This window comes from Scleropages formosus, chromosome 23, assembly GCF_900964775.1.
Source record: "Scleropages formosus chromosome 23, fSclFor1.1, whole genome shotgun sequence".
NCBI lineage: Eukaryota > Metazoa > Chordata > Actinopteri > Osteoglossiformes > Osteoglossidae > Scleropages > Scleropages formosus.
Window position 1 is genome coordinate 2111751 of NC_041828.1, and position 20769 is coordinate 2132519.

Sequence of the window (20769 nt, forward strand, 5' to 3'; positions counted from 1 at the left end):
CTGGAAGAGAGAGCAGGGCTCTGAACATCTGCTGCCGGGACGACCATGAGAGACACATCAACAAACGGTGCCGTGGGGACGTGCCGACGGCAGATTTAGGTCACGTAACTCCGTGTGGACTTGGACAGGTGTCTGGACCACAAGAAGGCCCAGTGCCAGGAAGAACCCCATGCTCCCCGCCTTCTTCAATGTCTCGGAGCGTGGTCCCACCCAACAACACAGTGCCTTTAGTAGGAGTCCGCTAAGGCTGAGATATGGGGCAACAGGGGGCATAGTGGTTTGGATCCCTCCTGCTGCTGTAGTACCCTGTAGTACCCTTGTTCAAGGCAGTTACACTGAATTGATTCCTATACTCAGTTGTATGAATGTGTGAAATGGTTAAGGTACCCAAGTTGTTATTAATAATAATAATAATAATAATAATAATAATAATAATAATAATGAGAAGAAGAAGCTGCACCACCACAAACACTGGCGGACGTGAATACCCAAAAGCTACATTTATTGCTTCATTCCAGTTTGACGAGACTATGGTGTTACTATGGTTTTCACACAGTTGCCAAAAAAAATGTAAATAACTGCAAGAAGCTGAACGCTGTAAGTCGCTTTAGAGAAAAGCATCAGCCAAACGAAGCGATGTAAATGTAAATTACGCACCAGTGCTGTGTGTGTTTGCGTTTCATTTGCGCAGAAACTGCACCCAGGAACAACTGGTTACTACTGTGCTATTTCCCTACGGCAAGATTAATTACTTTTCCATTAATTAGGCTGCACTTTCCCAGGGGACGGGGTGTGTGATGCACACATCTCCAGAAGCCTGGAACACATTTACATTTACAGCTGTGCGCATGCAAGTGTGTGTGTGTGTGTGTGTGTCTCTCTCTCTGAAATACGAATGGGTGTGGGGTTGGGTGGGGTGTGTGTTTGGGTTGTGCGAGATGGTAGTACTTCAAACAGACTGTCAGTGTATGTTTGTGCATGTGTGTCATGTTTTCGAAGTGTGCGATTGACAGAGACGTATTTGTGGATTTTTCACTATTAATGTATGTAGTTCACACAGGGAGTCACACAGGGTCTGAGTGTGTGTGTGTGTGTGTGTGTGTGTGTGTGTGTGTGTGTGTGTGTGTGTGTGTGTGTGTGAGAGAGAGAGAGAGACCAGATGAGCCCACAAACAACTGCAACCATTTTAATCTCCTAAGATCAAAGCTAATAAAGCAGGGCTACAGTTTCCTCTCTCGAGGACACACACACACACACACACACACACACACACACACACACACACACACACACACACAAAAGCCTCAGACACCCAGAATCTGAACGCTCTTACTGTTCCTGCAAGGCCTTCAGCTGCGGGACTCTTCATAACATTAGACATTGTTTCTAGGCAACGTTACGCATCTTTATAATTACAAAGCGATCCTTCAAACACGAGCGATGGATTTCAGAAGCCGGCAGAACAGCACATTCTGGACTGCTGCAGTCGCGCCCCCGAACGCTGACGTTATCGAACCGGACGTGCTGTTTCTCCCCGAGTGCTTAAACACGTCACTCACCAGCACGATGACGGCGGCGGGACCCACGAAGGCGTAGAGCAGGCCCCCTTCTAGAGACAGCCAGCAGCTGCAGACACAAGAGAGGTGTAGGTTAGCAGCACCGAGGTGGATGGGGTTTGAGTTTCTGAGGGAGTAGATGGTGGTGGTCTGAATGTCACCGCTGATATACACACACACATTTTCAGAACCGCTTGTCCCATACGGGGTCGCGGGGAACCGGAGCCTACCCGGCAACACAGGGCGTAAGGCCGGAGGGGGAGGGGACACACCCAGGACGGGACCGCTGATATATATATATATACACACACACACACACACACACACACACACACACACACACACACACATTTATATTTCAGAAACAGAAAAAAATTGCCTGGAGCGGCTCAGCATCAACCTCATGAAATCATTGTATTGAGGGTGGGGCTGAAGGCGGAGCTTTGTGGTGTGTGGGTGGAGCTAGGGGGCAGGGCTCAGATTCCCATGCAGGGTTACTTTGGAGGAGGAGGAGGAGCTTGGGGCGGAGTTTTAAGCAACCTGGTTGGAGCTGGGGTGGGGCTGAGTGATGCAAGGGCGGGTACTCACTAGTTCGGCGTGCCGTAACCCCGGGCCCTGGTGAAGCCCACCGACACGGCAACGACGAGCGCTGGGAGACCTGGGAAGAGTATGGGTGGGGATCAGGGGTCAGTGGAAATGATTGAAGACGGTGAAACATTCCACTGGATGTACACCATCCATCATTGTACAAAAGATTATTGATATTCATCTTGACTTTGTAAAATTGATTGTGATTGTTAGTGTTGCTTTTGGACCCGAAGGTCGCAGGTTTGAATCCCAGCTGTAGCACCCTTGAGCAAGGTACTCACTCTAAAATGGTCCAGTAAAATGACCCAGCTGTTTAAATGGGTAAATAATCGCGGAGAAAAGCATCAGGTAAATTAATTAATGTTTGTGTGTCTTTACCACGTTTGGGTCACATCGTGTATGAGAACTCCACTGGGAACAAGCTCATTATCTGCTCTATCATACTTATTCGTCTGTTCTCGTGTCACTTTCACACAGCAGTAGGTGTGCTGCTAAGTGTGCGTCAGAAGCCTCGAACGAAGGACCAAGGAGATTGTTGACGCCGCGCCGGAGGAATCGACCCTTGAAACAACAGATGAGATCATTTCATCAATAGCAAACAAGACGGGTCCAGGACAGCCCCGCAGGAACGGTAATTGGATCTTCACATGTTCTCCTTTGTGGTTTTCCCTCGCCGTGCAGCGGAAACCCATCAGCGTTAAGTTTCTGGGCGGAGCTTGAACCCGTCAGGAGCTCCGAGCCCCCGGACCGAGAAGAAACACGACTTGCCGTGGCGCATCGGCTGAGCCCAAGGTGACGGAGAGCACGCGGCACGACGCTTTCCTTTCATCTCCAAATGGGAACATTAGGCGCTCATTTCCCTCAGCTCAGCGCGCTCCAAGTTCTACGAAACGCATTTAAATTGAGGGAGGAACGCGGAGAAAAAGAGCCCATTTTACAGGGAGAAAGGAAGAAAGTAGTAGAAAGGCGTTTCTAAGAATAAGAGGAAGCTGACGCAGAAAACTGTGGGAAAACTCCCAGCAGAGAACAGCGTGTGCTCAACTAATTTGTCTCGGACGTGTGACACGCGTGCAAATGTGCGGCGAAGGTGTTGTTATTATTGGACTGGTACAGGTGCGTGTGTACGTGTGTGGGGGACTCGTACCCCAGCCCAGGCACAGGAAACGCTTGCGAATGAGACGTGGCCTCATCTTGCCGATCACAGCCAGGTAGGACTGCCACGCCTCGGTCAGGACCCAGCAGAAGGAGGCCAGGAAGAAGAAGTGCAGGAAGGCCGCAGTCATGGTGCACAGCCCCTGTGGGGGGGGGGGATGGGGGACAGAGACGTGAGTCTGAGACACGGCCAACCGACTAACTAGACAGTCCAGTACTGCCGCCGCTCCACTCATAGACGGTGGAAATTCTCCTCCCCAAGCTGGCAGATTCCGATGTAGAAATCATAGGTTCGAATCCCACCTCATGCTGCAGTACCCTACATCAAGCCACTTACTCTGAACTGATGCAGTAAAAATTACCCTGCTGCAGTCCTGCTTGGGGTGCCTTGTGGCGGACTGGCATCCTGTCCTGGGTGTGTCCGCTCCCCAATCCAGCCTTACGCCCTGCGTTGCCGGGTTAGGCTCCGGCTCACTGCGACCCCACTCGGGCAAGCAGCTTTGGCCTGCGTGTGTGCGTGTGTGCGTGCGTGAATGTGTAAACCAGTGCAGGCATCATCTAAATAATGCAAATACAAAAACGCTTATTTAAATTACAACGGGCTTGGGGTCCCTTCAAGGCAGAGCTTTACAGGCCTGTTGGAGCAGAGACTGAGTTCAAATCCCATCTTCAACATTGTCCCGACTGGACGGTTATTGACCTGGATTTGAGACACCCACACGGTGTAAATGTGGAACTCTCTCTACAGTCCTCATGTACAGTAGCAGTTGGGAGACCTGTAGACCAGACTATCTGCAGTCTTAGTGGCTGAGATCATAAACACAGAACCTGAAGTTGGCTGGTTCAAATCCCAGTTGGGTCCTGGCAGTGCGAAAGCGGTCACACAGGCCAAGCGACGTTTTCACATGACATTTACATTACTGCCTCCATCAGGATTATCAACGAAGCAGACGGCTGATCAGAGGAATACGCGTCCCAATATATCCACCCTGACATTGGGTGAAATGGCAGAGACTCGCCAACAGGGGGGAGACACACAAAACACCAGTCACCGACATGTGAGACAGGCCTGTAATTCCAGCACAACGTAGATTACCGACACGTCAGGAATTAAAAGCGAGTAAATTTAAATCAATGAGCCGCCGACGTGGTAAAAGCAGGAAAATATGTTGGCGTGACTAGTGATCCATACAGTGGTCATATTATGTCTATAAGGGTGTTTTATGGTGCTGGTTGTAAAACAAAATAAAATGGGAAAAAGGAAAGCAGTCGAGGGGGAAGAGCAGTGATTTGGAGAGGAGTGCAATCGCAGACGACGCTCTGTAGGGGGTGCAGGTTGAAAGGGAGGTACACAGGCGGCAGAAAAAAGCAAAAATAACATCTATGTAAGGTATTTAATTATCATCATGATGGCCTCAGTGTTACATAAACTGTAGCCTGAGCAAAGATGTGGAAGAATTATAAATAAAAATGTACTAAAGATGCACGGACAATAATGAATGAAAAGTTGTGTCAAGGTTTGCGTTTTCATTAGTCTTGGCAGTGTGAACACTTTCGGAGGTGTAACGGACGACTTTCATCCAAGGGCTGGAAAAGCCCTGGTTCAGGGTGGGAGCTCTATTCTCCACTCTGTCTGTAATGCATTTCATAGAAGTGTTGACTGCAAGATATATATATCTAATAGATATAACCATGTAACTTCATTGGGGAGAGCCGTTTGCACAGATATTTTCACTGACAAATTTTCATCAGCTGATGGAGATTAACTTCACCCCAGCTGCCATGGTTTGGTGACCTGTGTGTCATCAATCTTTGGCATAAATCGTGTCTGATAAGAATCCATGCAGGTGTAGATGGGAGAACTCTGTGTGTGTGTGTGTGTGTGTGTGTGTGTGTTTGGTTCTTATTTTAAATGTCTCAGAAGATTCTTCCATCATTAAATAGATTCCGCAGATACCCCCATTATGATTGCACTGGAATTACTACCTACTTTAATTTTAGATTTCTCCAATTCCTGCGAGGTGAGTCATAATCATTAAACTGTTTCAGGTTACCTAAGGAGATTATTTGACAGAGCAAACCAGGACACTTTGCAAAAACACATCATAACCACGGCCGACCGCTTTCAGACCAGCCATGCATCTCCTGTATGTGTGCGTATGTCTGTTGAGAAACGGAAAACACATCTGCTGTTGACTGTCTCTCTACTGTCGCAATAAACAGTAACTATAAATGACAGGGTTCGAATGAGGAACGACACCCTGGGACATGCGGTGCCATGAACCTACCACCAGGGGGAGGCAGCGGTGCCAATCGCACAGAGAGGAGAGCGTGGGGCGTCCATAGACCCCCTTTTGAGCTGTGGATTCACGCACGGCACGTGCGCTGCAGCCCTCAGGTAAAACCAGATTGTTTGAGTCTCTCCTCTCCTCAGTGCTGCACAGCCACGCCAATTTGTTTCCTGTCACTCGGGAGCTGACGGCGATGGCGCCGAACCGCAGAAGAGCTCGAAGACATCACACCGTTATCGCTGGTGCCCACACGTTGGCACCTCGGGCCTCGGAAACGCTTCCTTCTGGAGGGTCCGTAGAGGATTTCTGACACAGTTGGTCAAGTGAGTCGTTCTGGGCGCCGTGCGTTCGTACCACACACGATGGGACAGATTCAGGACCCGCTCACTCACCTTGCTGAGGGTTTGGGACTGGCCCACGAGAATGAGCACATTGGAGGCCAGGATGGAGAGGCAGAAGTTGACCAGGATGATGGACCTCTCCGAGCGGATGTACCTGCGGAGCACAAGGCAATGGAGAAGAGTCGTGGTAAATCCAACCCGAGCCGTTCTTACCACCATTCGTATTCACACCCGTTCGTAGCGGTCTGTCGTGGCGTCCGAGAGGCGAATCCAAAGCCGAACCTCCGCAAGTGGGCCTCGGGGGGCTCAAGGAGCAGCAAAACCGAGTGCTTACTTTGCCGCAAGTACGGGCTACAGTAAGGGAACTGACAACACAAGTTTTATCTGGTAATAACAACGAGGAGACGATCGATCGGAAGTGAGGTCAGAGAAATTGAACAGTCTCGGATTTAGCCATCGGTCTCCGAGTCTGTGATGGCAGTTTCAATTAGTGGGACGCCCGCTGTGGTATCCGAGTCAGTAGCTTTCCACGAAGTCGCCCAGAGCACTTGACAGCAAACCGCTTTCCCTCCCAAGACCAGGCCAACAGGTGTGGCAGGGAGGCCATGGGTTCAAGCCCTTTTTGCGGTTGCAGTCCCTCTCCAACAGCACGCACATGCCTGATCCGTCACTATCGCGGTGGGTAAGAACGCGGAGGTCGTTAGCGTGGAGGTTCTGGCCGAGGGCTTGGCAGCCTTGCCCTAGACGTGGGAGGCAGGTCACGTGACTCCCCCCCCCACCATCTGTCCATCCACTGGTCCCTCTTACACGCAGCAATGCAGCCTGTTGGAATCGCTGCTAGTTTGTATGCAATTAGAGCTAATAGCGTGCTTGGCGTCGAAACGGCCTCCCTCCTGCCAATGTCATTTTACGCCTTTAACGAATTTCCCCTGAAAACCTCTCCGAAAATATTTACTGAAATGCCACTTATTTTGGGCCAGGTCTTTGCGGAGCCATTGAAAGAGGTCTCCTCATTTTAATGGCGAGATAAGGCTGGATTCCCCTTTATTATTCTTTTTTTTGTCCAGAATTTAACCGGAGTGAAATTAAAGCAGGAATGCCAGAGGAGGGCCAGATGTCACAGAAGAACCTAACTTCGCTTGGGAACGTGAAACCCCTGTTAAACAACAAACGCTTACAGTGCTGCCTGGTACAGCATCAACCTGTCTTTCCGGAGAACACTACAGCGTTTCCATAGAAACAGGCGACGGAATACCTATGCGCAAAAGGTCTGAAGGATGTCGGATGAAGGTACCCTGGCAGGTGGGTACGGGCCACATGCAGCCAGTTGAGACGGGACCTAGAATCTTGGGGTAGCCACTTGGGTTACGCTCAGGATGATGGTAGTTGCCATGAGGAGGAGTGGCAGTAAGAAAGGGGTGAGGCTCTGCAAACTAAGGGTGTGGTGTCAAGAGCGTCAAAAGCACCAGCGTCACTGGCAGGGCCCTCAAACTCTAAGGATATATGGAGAGGCATCGTGGAGCTGGAACTCCGGGATGGGGGCTGGTTCCGAATGAAACTTACCTCCAGAAGGCCGCGTAGATGAGCAGCAGAATGAGCAGAGCGGTGCAGGAGACCCCACAACCCACCATGAGCGGCACTGATGGTGTGCTGGATGGTCCCATGTCCTGCAGGGAGAGCAGAGGAGATACATTAAAATGAGGGAGCCCTGGAGGAGGAGTGTGAGGGCCAAGGAGGCGCAGAGCTTCTAGTTTTGCAGCCGGATTTTACTCTCCAATCCAAGCGAACTTCAGAACAATTTCAACGAAAAGACTGCGAAGTTTGCAGTCGCCCGGCTGTTCGCACGATGCATCGAAATAGTGGCCCGTGGGCCACAATGATAAATTGTCACGCATGCCCACACACGCCCACACAAAGCCCCCCACACACGCAGTTCCACGTAAGAAGCACATGCCCGATGATCCTGTCCCCTCTGGATATAGGGGATTATGAGTGACGTTAATAAAAATTAGCCATACGAACATGAACATCCTCTTCCGTGGTCATGCCGTGCCAAGAACGGGAAGCACAGACACATTCAGACAACCAACCCAGATGAATTCAGTCGTACCTCAGCCTGGGTGTGCGCCCTGTGGCCAGCGACCTACGACCTGTGCCTTCGAACAGCCCCCCTGGTCAACTCCACACAGCATCGCCATCGCCGTGATGGAGAGAAGAGTTTCTTGCACTTAGAGGACACACAGTGACCCGGTGGACTCGCCTGCAGAGGCTAGAGATGTCTTCATGACCTTTGCCTCCCCCTTCCCTCACTTTCTCTGCACTCCCTGGAGTCCTCCGTCATGCCTCGGTGGGGGGGGGTTTACTTGCTCCGACAATCCCTCCCTGCCCACCTAGTGCTCCTGTCAGTTTCTTACCATCTTACTCCCTCACATCTGCTGCTGCAGTATTCCCAACCTCCCTGCCACGTCTACAGAGCCTAAGGAGGACAACAAGCAAATGTTTATCATTATTTATATTAATTTTGGTTCAGGGGGTCAGGGGGTTGGAGGCTCGCTAATGGCCACGCTCAAGATACAAATGTATGTACATCTTTCCATTTATAATGTGCTGCGTATACATATTTGACAGTTTATATTACCATCATACACATATATTCAAATATAGATACATACATTTAAACTAACATCTCCACGTAGGCAGCTGTAACACATTTATGTTTCGCAAATCAAAAATTTTTATTTGACATGCAAACCTACAGTGACACGTGTTCCTGGGGGGCGCTTCTCTACTGGAGTGGACCATAACTTTCTCTTGTTGACAGAATGCCCCACAAGGGTAATACGGCCGAGGGACTGGCTTCCCGACCTCGGTCTGTAACCATGGCAGCGCAGAGCACCGGCACTCGGCGTACACAGAGCGGTGGTGACTTGGTTCTCCGTTCGCGTGCTCTTCTGCCCGCTCGTTTGTTGGTCCACGGTCTCGAAGATCTGGCATCGTCGCGCGGCCGGTTGATGTTGTACTGCCTCGGGCACTCTCTGACATCGGTGACTTTTCGGACAACTCGAGGCGAACACCGGCGATATTATTTCGGGCTGCTTCTTCAGCGCTGATGATATTTGGGCCCGACTCGCGCTGCTGGACGGATGGTCGACCTTAGGTTAATCTTGGAGGCGAACCGCAGATGAAACCGCAACTCTTTGCCTGGCACCACGCTGAGCAGAACACAAATTTCCCAAAGTAATAAAAATGCATGCAGGGGTCCCAAAGAAGGCCACATGTGCCCTAGTTCCGTTTTTGCTAATGTGGCTTTTATTTCCACCATCACGTGACTCAGTCTGGAGTCCGATGCCCCCAACCTCTCCACACACCAGTGTAGGACATCTACCACCCCCGCAATCGATGGCTATTTCCCAGCCTTTTAAATGAAGCCCGTGGGGGCTGGGGGGAGGTCTTATGTCACAGTAGGGGTAGAGATTCGTCCATTCAGGCTTGCTGGACTCACTGGAGTCTGGCTGTGATGACCTACTTTGAACTCAGACTCTTTCTGGAAGTTTGTTTTTTTTTTTTATTAAAAAAGAATCTAGCGTATTTAAAAAAAAACAGAAGAGAAATCAGTTAAGTTACCAGAAACCAGCTTGGGTGCTCAGAAGTGTCACACTGAAGAAGGCATCCCGCCGAAACGCATCTGTCACTTTACAAGAAATACAACTATTTTTATAAGCCTGTGTTTGCTCTCTCATCTTTGCTTCACTTTTCATGTATTTGCTTTAGCTGCTCTTCAGCTCTTTTTTATTCGCGTCGCTTCAATTTCCATAAAAAAATGAAAATCCTGCCACTTTTCACTCATCCAATTAATTCCGAGTGCTACGGTTGTCGCGCGGCTGACCGTCGCAGGAGCCCAGAATCGGAGAGTTTGTGGTGACCGGGAACCAAGGGTTAACTCACTTTGGCTGCCAAATCTGTAAAGAGTTTGTTTTACGGTCGCTGAACACCGCCCCTCGGGGGCAAAATGATGATTTGCAGATTTGTAGGAGAATATGAGTTAACCTGTGGTTTCACCTGCACTCCTTAATGGAGGGACGCAGTCTGCGCCTCCGGCACTGAGCGGGAACGCCAGGGAGGGTGACGTCAGGCCCATCGCTGGAGCAGATAATCCCCACGGTGCCTCGTGATCATGACTGACATTCCTCATCTGGAGGAGAGATGCAGTTTGTCAGGCACAACATGGGAGGACGGCATTGGCTTCTTGCGACCTGCACTTGACCCACTCAGGCATGATAAAACTCTGTCAAGTTCATTTACTCAGGCGCCATGAGGCAGCAAACCCATCTTGTTACGGGCCAATGCGCGTTTTGCAGCGGGGGTGGGGTTGGGGGTCGTTTTTGTTGCGACTTCTGATCTCCACGGCTGAAAGTCCGCTTTGGATTGGGGGAGTAGAGGCGCCGTCACGAACGAAGGTGACCTCATGTCCCCCTCTACGCCGGCTCTTGAAATGACAAAGCCGACGACCGGGGGAAGGAAAAAAAAAAAACATTCGGACAGAAAAATGAAAGAAATCAATTGAAAAACAAAACAAAAATGAACAAAACAAAACAAAAATGAACAAAAAACCCACTTCAATCAGCCGGCCACCGAGGAGGCAGGGACGAAGGTCCTTTTTCATCAAGTAAACATGGGGGTGTGTGCGTGTGTGTGTGGAGGTCGGTTCTTTATTTTCTCATCTCCAATTCATAACCAGTCCATCGAATGCATCTGTACGGGAGTGCGAGGCACTGGCACGGCATTTTAACAACCCGCATTGATAAAGAGCGAGGAGTAAAGTCAGAACGGTAGCGATTCCAACAGGTCTTCCTACAACACGCAGGTCCGTGTAACTGAGCAGGGCGTTTCCCTGCAACCAGGTGGTGCGGAGAGATGCTTTAGATGAATCGTATTGCTCTTCAAGGTTTTCCTCCTTACAGAAGGTGGTACAGCTCACTCGAGGATGTCTGAAGGAGCGCTTTCTCTCGGCCGCTTACTGAGCCTGAGAGGATGGTGACTCTCGAGGAGATGCTGATGAAAGAGAGGTTCAGCTGAGATCAGGAGGACACTTGTTCTCAACACTACAATCACACTCGATGCGTGCAGGTGGAAACCAAAGACTGCTCAGCATGTCCAGGGAAACCAAGAATACTTCCAAATTTAGTACATTTAGCTGATGCTTTATTCCAAAGCAGCTTATAGTTATTTACCCATTTATACAGCTGGACAATTTTACTGGAGCAATTTAGGGTAAGTGTCTTGCTCAAGGGTACTACAGCTGGAGGTGAGATTTAAACCTGTGACCTTTGGTTCCAAAGGCAGCAGCTCTAACCACTACACTACCAGCTGCTCTCTTAGTAGCACTAAGTTTTCACGGCTCGCTGGAAAACGTACTTTTGAAATGAGAGTCACGTAGCTAGACAAGTTAGTCACAGTGTGCAAACGTACAGTAACTTGCCAGACAGAGCAGGAACAAGATTTCACACAGGTAAAATGACCCCTGTTAATAACAGCAGGTGCTGAGGTAAGTCATTTTAGAGGAAATACTGCAAATAAGCGCAGATATTTATTACTCCGAATATTTTCAAATGATCTAGAAGTTCCCGATGCGTGGAAAATATGCCGTAGCTGCCGAGCCAGAAGGCGCAGTTTTGGGGAAGTCCCAAATACTTCCTCTGAAAACCACAGATAAAATGACGTATGTGTGTGTGTGTGTGTGTGTGTGTGTATGTGAAATAAAGCCCAGAAGGTACATTTGCTTATTTAGCTGATGATTTTCCCAGAAGTCATTGACAGTGTTCAGCTACTTAGTGACTTACTCATTTATACAGTTGGGCAATTTTTAAGATATAAATTCAGGGTAAGTCCTTTTCTCAAGGGTACGACAGCAGGAGATAAGATTTGAACCTGGGTCCTTCAAGTGTAAAGCAGCAGCTCTAATCACTGCACCACCTGCTGCTCACATACATAACCCTGAACATTTACAAGAAGCGAACTCACAGTGGTAAATGAGACTTGACCAGGGCGACCAAGGCCACCAGGGCACCCTCCTCTGTTGGCTGCAGAGATCAAACTGCCCCAAGCCATGACCTTCAGATACAGCAGAACTGCCAGTGTTAAGAGGGCAAGGGAATCATGGGAAGGAGTCACATGACATGAAAATCAGCACAGCTAGAGATTGCTTTCTCCACTTGTGATTCTGAATATCAGGAGCAGCAGAGAGTGATATGATAGAGCTGCTGCCTCTTTAGCTGGAAGTCGCAGGTTTGAATATCACCTGCTGCTACAAAGGCCTTGACCAAGGTTGTTGTTGTTGTTGATGCCGCCATCGAGTCAAACCTGACCCATAGGGACCACCCATGTGGTTTTCATGGCAAGGGAGAAACAGAAGTGGGCTGCCAGTGTCGACCAAGGTACTTACCCTAATTTGTTCCAGTAAAAATACTCAGCTATATAAATGGGTAAATTATTGCAGGTGACTTAACACGAAAAGTTCCTTTGGAGAAAAATAGCAGCCAAATGAATAAATGCAACTTCAACCATGCAGAAGCTCAGTGATAACCCCTAGTGTGAAACTGCAGTTTTAAAGCCTAGAAAGTCCTCGCCTTTGGATTTGAATGACTTTCCACTAGGGATGTGATCATCTCCACTCAACCCAGATCTAAATCTTTTGTGTGCATCTGAAATGATCCCACAATGATCTGTTTCATGGAAGCACTCAGAGGACCAATGCGTCAATAATGAAAAGAAAAAGATGATGGGTGACGGCAGCCCAAACATTGCTACAGCAGGGTTGACACCTGTTAAGATGGCAAAGTGTGCAAAATGGCCAACGAAAACCGTCATTCAGCAGTTGGAAATTAGCGGCTATTCATGCCGCTGTATATAAATATTGACGTGATGCTGTCATGTGCGTGTTTGTAATAGATTCCTGGAAATAAGCAGGATTATAGGGCGATAGTGGCTCCTCTGTAAACTGCCTGATATGATGGCGGCAGCTTAAGCACCCCCCATTCGTCAGTCAGAGGGGGTTAATCCCCTTTCCTCACCGTGACAATGCCCATGCTCATTACCGTTACTTGGATGATGTGCCCTGAAGCAAAAATAATTCTTGTGTGTCGTCTTCCTGATCTTTTGGTTAGACTGTTGGCTGGGGGACTCCATGTCTTTAGATCCAGCTGTGCAGTTTGGGTAAAGCTCTCCAGCGGACTTGGGAAACTTTCACTCGGTCATTTTGCACGAGCACAGCTGACGTGCGTGAGATTGACTTCTGCTAAAGGCTAACAGCTAATGGCTAACAGCAAGCGGTTAATGGGTCATGATGAAGTGAGTCCAACCTCTGCTAATGTCCCCCAGACCTCTGCTGATGGCTAACAGTTAGCAGCTAACGGGAGATGATGAAATAATTTTGACCTCTGTAGACAGCCAACGGCTAGCAGCTAACGTCTAATGGGAAGTGCAGCCGTGATCCTGGCCTTCTCTGTGAGGAGCTCAGAGAAGCAGAGCTGTGTTGCGCCAGTTGTCTCATACACGTCTTAGTTCTGGCTGGAGAGCTGGTTCATCAGGACTTTCTGCTTGCAGTAGAAATCAAGGAACTGACGTACATTTACATCCACTTTTATTTATTAACCTTAGAGTTTTCCCCTATGTACAACATTTACCCTGCTACAGAATTTTTTCTGGAGCAATTTAGGACAATTACTTTGTTGAAGTACACTACAGCAGGAAGCGGGATTCAAACCTGGGGTCTTCAGTTCCAAAGGTGGCAACTCGATACTACGTCAACACTACACTACCTCTCTGCCTCTGCTTTGACCTACTGCCATTCAACAACATGGGGCTTTGCTGTTGTATCTAAAATGCTTCCACGGACTACTGCTACAAGGATGACAATGAAAATATAGCTATATTAGTTACGTTACATTTACATTTATCCATTTAGCAGACGCTTCTCCCCAAAGCGACGTACATCTCAGAGAAAATTCAATTTGTGCATTACCTTGGGAGGCAGAGAAATAGTTGCAGACGTGTGATTCTTAAGTAAACTTAGTCTGTTTCTTTCCACTTTATGCACCAATGTTCATTGCACGAGTAGCTACATAAAACTCAGCAGACGATTCCTGATCACCTTCCGACATTTTTTTTTTTTTTTTTTTTGCAAGCCCCCCCGCACAGTTACTTTGTATAAAAGCACCTGTGGAGGTTTGATGTTCATAAACACATCCAATGGCTTCAGTTCCACATTTCCTCATGTCCCCATACACACAGAGAACCTGTCAAGGAACTCTCAATCAAAAGTTAATCTGTAAACCAATCAAATACCGACCATGCAATGCTATCTAAGGACAATGAAAATGGCTTTGCGTCACGGAGACTAGGATAGGATTGGATAAAAAAGAAGCAGTCATCTGTGAAAATGGGGGAAAAAAAAATCTGGGTCTGTTCTCAAAACCTGGCTACTAGATCAACCAATCAAGTTCAAGTACAACCATCGGTCACAATCAGCGAATCGGGCTCATGTTACTATGGAGAGATTCCATTTAGCATGGTGTGTGCCACTGTATTCTTGGTCTCAACCCAGTTTAGAACATACAATAACTTGTGTTTTGCAGTCAGACTAATGAATGCTTCACAAGACACAACCTGAGACTCTCAGCAGACAAATATATTAATTAGCGAATTCTTGGTAGTTATCTAATGAGAGAAACAATCAATTTTTTAATATTTTATGAAGCTTTGGGAGTTTTGGGATTCTGAGATGAAGAATAAAAACATGGAGATGGAATTCTCCCATGTATTTCAAGAGGAAAATTTTTGAGGGTCTAATGCAGAACAGAGAAATTAGTTTAAAGAACCTCAGACTAAACAAATTCCCATATTAAACGCTCAGACACAACTGAATCAGTTTGATTTGATAAGTTTTCCATGTGTCATTTAGAGACTCAATTCTGTTTGTAGACCCAACACACTAAATATGATACCAGACATGATCAGACTGTAAATGAGCACAGATAACCTCGGTGCACCCCCAGTATTGCTGGACAAATACCAGGCAGCTGTAAAACTGTGGCTGTAACGTGGTCATACTTGTAGAAACGCTACAAGAGGGTTATGTTCACCTTTGACCTTGCAAAGATTGTTGTGAACAACTGGCTTTCTGGCCACCAGTCTGCTGCCTCCCTCCTCTCCCAGCCTCTCTCTACCCTTGCATCGCCCTTCATTCTCCATCTCTGTCCATATGGCACCGGGCCAACATCTTCTCTCCATCTATCTCTAACCCACATCACACCCCCACCCCCTCAAACCTCAGGGTGATTTTCCATTTCCCATCATTCCCAGTCTCTGAACCCTTGCATGAGAGTCTCCCTAATGCAGAGTGTGCTTTCAGAAATAACAGAAACTGGGTCATATCGCCTCTGTTGGCGACTGAATGTGTTTGGATGTTGAGAGGAGTGTCTAGCAGGTCACACCAGCTGGTAGGTGACCATCAGGTCTCCAACTCCATTAGCAGAGCAGTGGAACCAGGTTCAGTACCATAATAGTCAGATAAATGTCACGTTATGCTGCCTACACCAAGAACCCAGAACTATTTACTGTATAAAACGAATATGCATGAGCTGTAAATTAAAAAACATAAAAAAGACAGACACTGACAGAGACATACAGAGCAGCCAATCGCTAAACGGCAACTCATTAATGCTTTTTGGGGAAAAAAAATAAATATGAGCAATTACCTTCAAAACACTAGCATAAGCATCCAGCAGCCATATGACAAAGCCTGTCAAAAGGACTCATTCAGTCATTAATTCCTCCAAATCTATTTCTGATTTGCACTCGAATATGAAAAATCTCTATTCCACTTGACTGCTCTTTGGCTTTAAATTATTGATCAAAACCACACGTGCAAAAGTGCACAATGAACTACAGGGTGTCAGAAAGACGCCCGCATTTCAGGCTTAACTAGCCGTGGAGACCTGTGTTGCGCGCAGCATAGCGGGAGGCAGCGTTCGGGCCACTGCCTCGTCCCCATGGAAGGGAGCAGAGAAGTAGGACAGGGTGGAGAGGCCAGTCGCTGCCTCCAGCTCTCGCAGCTGGCCAACATATCGGGTTGACAAAGCCTTTGACCCAACAGCTGGCGAATCCGGCTAGCTAGGAGCGACAGCTTCTGCTGAACGTCCTGCACCGAACAGGTAGCCTTTGCCAGATAAACTATGTCATGCAGCTTGGCCCCGTCCCATTCTCAGCCGGCCTTCAACCCACATGTGCCCTTGTGTGTGTGCCCGTTCAGGCCTCGAAACACACCCTCTTAACACCCACCCAGCCCCAGGCCTTCAGTCTTGTCTACGGCAGCCTCCGCGCTCCCCTGCTATGAGAAGGGCTCACCAGCTGGCGTCTAGGGTTTCCATCAAGGTTTCGGAATCCCCATCCCAGCGTTCCATAACTTGTCCCATGTGCTCAGAGGTAAGGAGGTGAAGGCCTTACCTGGTCCTTAGGCAGCTGCGCTAAAACGGCAAAGGTGGAGAGCTTGCTGCAGAGACATTTGGTGTGGACCGCCGGAGATGGGAGAGTCTGGCAGCCCTCTGTGTCCCAGTTATGTGTGCCAGTCTCTCTGGTGGAGGAGGGGAACACACACACACACACACACACACACACACACACGCAAACACATACACAGGCAAAGGGTAAAAGAGGGTGGAGACAGAGAAAAAGACAGCAATGAGATATTCACGCATGACACCCACAAACACGAGGCCTCCAGTGAATCCGTGTTGTGTAGCGCTGATCAGCCATTACCAAACACCATCTTTTCCTAAGGACTCCCTCTTAACCTCTCTCCTTCTCTCTCTCTCACTCCTCTTTCTGGATTATGACTTAACAAGGCTGTTTAAAATCATTCTAATTAGATGTTTGACTTTGAAAGCGATCGATGTAAACATTCAAAGCTCCTAATCGACCGCATTAATAGTTCCATTACAGTGTTCGCGGTGAGCAGAGGCCGATGCTAATGCTGTCACGAAACAGCAGAAGAGCAATAGGGGAGTGATCATAGGAAGAGCAATCAAATGTATGTGCCTGTGAGCATCGGGGTGACGAGGGGCACCTTCTTGTGTCGGACCGACAGCGACTTTGGACCCCAATTTTGACCCATTGCTTTTATCACAAAACCACGTAATTAATGACTGTCGTAACAGTATTGGGCCAAGTTATAGAGCAGCGTGACGTTCAGCATTCCCTTCTGAGGGCTGCTCTGTAGAGAATTAGACCTCTCGTGCCATGAATTACCCTTTCTATCCCATCTTCGTACCCCCGTCTCCACATCTTTCTAATCCTCCCTACACAGAAAGTCACTCAATGTTTCAAAGTTCTTATTTATTCCACCTTTAACAGCTACGTGCAGTAATCTGTAGTTTTCCCTGAGGTCTGTCTGTAATGCTTCCTGAAAAAAACCTATATAAATATATGCACCAGGCTTCTGATTAAAGACATAATTTGACCACTGTGCCCTTATGTGTACTTCTGGAGCAGAATGGCAGAGAATCAATAAATATGTAAGAGATCATTATCTTCTCCCTGTACCGATATTTGTCCAAATGTATCAGACTTTAATATCCTTAAAGCTGACATTGATAGTATCTGTTCAAAGCATTTTGATTGTAAGCCTCCCTGTGTGAATTGTGTGAGTCATATTAGCTTCTGTATTCCGAGACAGCATCTCTAAGCTCCTGTCCTGGGGGCCGCCGGCTTTGCTGTTTTTTGTTCCGACCCGCTTCTTAAATAATTAGGACTGATTGAGCTTCTGGCAGATTAATGGTGTGGATCTGACACCTCTCGACAGCTCTGTGCTGCAAAGTCTGATCTTGACCTCCCAGCTGCTGGTAGAAAAGACAAAACCCTCAGCACCTTCTGTCAGTGGTGAAAACCCACTGGTCAACACCATCCCACCCAGAAGAAAATCACTGGAGAAAAACCAGCCAGACCAGCCAGTCAATTGTCAGCATTCTTGGGTCAACAACACCCTACCCACTGCCACTAGCAAGATGAACTAGGGAATAAACACTTGTGAAGAATTACTGGTGAATTCCCACTGGTCATCAGTTCATGGTCAACAACCACTGATGAACATCCCCTTATGAGCTTCAGCTGATGAACTCCATCTTTCCTATTGCCATTAGTGAACCCATGCAGGCACATGTCTTTGAAATGATGATTTCTGGTCTCCTGGCCCAGTGCAGACTGAGGTGCACTTTTTTTTTTTTTTTTTTACATGTTTGTAATGCACTGGCATTGATGTTCCCCCAGTTACAGTGGTGGGCACTGAAGAAACACTGAGGAACCGGACATTTAGGTTTGCACATTGCATTGTTTGAGATGTTGTGTGTGAAGAAACTGTTATTGCATCCTCTCTTGTCTCACCTGCATTCTTTAACTTTTGCACCTAAATTGGAATTGACCGAATTGGTCTTTTTGAGTTGTGGCTGCACTAATAAATCCAAAGGGCTTCTGAAATAATTATCTTCATTGGTGGTCCTTAAAAGGAAGGCTGCCTCAACTTAATTAAGATTAATCAGATGCTCTATTAATCAATTGTTCTAAGCCATGAAATACTGAACTAATTGAGTAACAAATTAATCCTGTATTAACAGTTTAACGGGCCAAACAATTAGTTGAAGAAACTGTTTTGTTTACACTCTTGAATGGTGGAAAACATTTCAGGAGATTGAGTTTACAAATGAAAAATCCTCAGCAGTATTTTACTGACAGCTCAGCCCACCCCACACAAGAGCCTGGAGTGCTGGGGGGAACAGACTCCATCGAACACAGCAGGTTCCCACAGTAGGTTGTAGGTTCCCTTTTGGGTGAGCAGAGAAAATTACAGCTCCTGGGCATTAAACTAAAAGGATGGCTGATTCGTTCCATGTGATAATGATAATGTTCCTTCATTACTATTTATAAAATGTTCCATCAGACACAAAGAATGCATTATGGTCTATTTCAATGGGCAGTAAGTATTAACCATCAAAAAATGTAACAAACAGAGAAGAGAATAAAATGAATTCGCTTTGAGTGATAAAGTGATATTTTATGCAGTATTTTATTCCACTATTCTTACAAGGCTTAATGGCAGCTCCGTCAGTTTAGTCAGCAGAGTGATAAACAAGTGACCCTCACAAGCAATCTCTCCTATTAAGAGTGCTGGTGTTAAGATAGATCACCAAATTGCTCAAATTTGTACTCGAAAAGGTACCTCAATATGTATTTTCCAGTAATTGCTGGTCCCTTTGTGAACTTCAAGGCAACTCAAGAGGAAATTGCCCCGTTGAACAGGACTAGTCCATTATGCAGCTGTGGAAATCGTGGTTCGTTATTGGCTCCTAGGGCATTTATTCATTGCAAATTAATTCACAAATGAATTCATGTTAAAATGTTGAAGAACATACACACACAAAGGCAGCGTAACTGCATGTGAGCTATGAATTACATTAATTACGCCAAATAGGCAGTGTGCAAGTAATCAGTCCTAGCTAGTAATTGTTGGGGTTTTTTCAGGGTCAATGACATGTATTGCACTTAAACAGGTTCTTTATTCTTCTGGTGAAGGCTGGCAAATAGCATGGAGAAGGGAGATATTTTATAATAATTCACCCTCTCATGTGCCATTTAGGAAACCAACAAAAGGGAGGGATTGGGACACAAGGTCAATTTTAGTTTCCTTGTCCCCTTTGTTCTCGACCCACTGGACCAACACATCTACACTGATATCAGTCATCTCATTATGCGACATGACTTCTGTCTACTTACCTCATCTTTTTTATTTCCATTTTTGCATCTTAGTTCAGCCACCAGATGCAATATTTTCTATAACCCAACTGACTGGAAAGACCGTCCAAGTTGGGAAACGAGAGATAAAATAACGACAAATGAAAGAGTGTCAAAGCATGAACTGAACATCAGTTCCAGGTAAGCAGAACTGTGACAGATCAGCTGATGGTGACAACTGTTTCAGACCTCAGTCCCGCTGATTTCTCGCGCGGGTGCTTCAGAATAAAAACAATATCCCTGAACTGAACAGGTGCCATCTTCCTTTTCAAACCCTGCCAGAATCCTCTGGCAAAAGGCAGCAAACCTTCTGATCTAAGCAATTCACCAGGCTCCTGGGGCAACCTGGGCCAAACCGCTGCAGATGGAGATGGAGGCAGGGGTGCTTCTCTGGGATGCAGGTGTAGTATGGATTCAGGTGCATAGCGGTAAATGATGGAGAGGCCAACAGACAAAAGTATGGTGGGGCTACGGGTCCTTGCACATGTCTTGTGATATGGAGATGCATGTCACATGGCTACAGCCGCTCGGGGTCCAGACAACGACTAAAGTATCACCCCGTTTCCTGTGGCTCAGTGAAGTGCTCATCAGGGGCAGATTTGGACTCTCAGGGGGCTGGGACACTCAGGGATGAATCAGACAGAATGATTAATCATCTGAGCCTGCCTTTCTCCAACATGCCCACTTTCCTTCTCTTCCGTGAAAAAATCTGTGCTATTCCTCCACAAACAAACACCATGGACACTACTCTCCAGTCAGCCTTCTGCTGCAAGGCAGTACAATGTCCTGTTAATACAAATGCAGGTGGATACCAGCAGGTCTAGAGTCAGTGCACTCCTCGAACCAATGCCGGTGAACCGCGAAAGGAGCACGAACGCACGGACTGTCCTTCCACCACCGTTAAGAGATCAATGACCTTAGTCAGTGCCACGTCCCCTTTTCTCGCACCCTGGTTCTCAAAGGGTGAATTTATTGGCCTCTGTGTGTTGGAGAATCATTCAC

At 47.4% G+C, this 20769-nt stretch overlaps 1 protein-coding gene across 8 annotated transcripts in view; it reads right to left on the minus strand.

Annotated features, from left to right (window-relative positions):
• Nucleotides 1-20769, minus strand: part of adgrb2 (adhesion G protein-coupled receptor B2) — a 188108-nt gene that overhangs the window by 26796 nt on the left and 140543 nt on the right. For all 8 annotated transcript variants that reach the window (XM_029248272.1, XM_029248268.1, XM_029248266.1 and 5 more), the window contains 6 exons: nucleotides 16432-16558; nucleotides 7492-7595; nucleotides 5980-6082; nucleotides 3289-3439; nucleotides 2145-2214; nucleotides 1560-1626 (listed from right to left, as the gene is read on the minus strand). In XM_029248272.1, the coding sequence (XP_029104105.1) occupies nucleotides 1560-1626; nucleotides 2145-2214; nucleotides 3289-3439; nucleotides 5980-6082; nucleotides 7492-7595; nucleotides 16432-16558 (622 nt within the window). The remainder of the gene's footprint in view (nucleotides 1-1559; nucleotides 1627-2144; nucleotides 2215-3288; nucleotides 3440-5979; nucleotides 6083-7491; nucleotides 7596-16431; nucleotides 16559-20769) is intronic.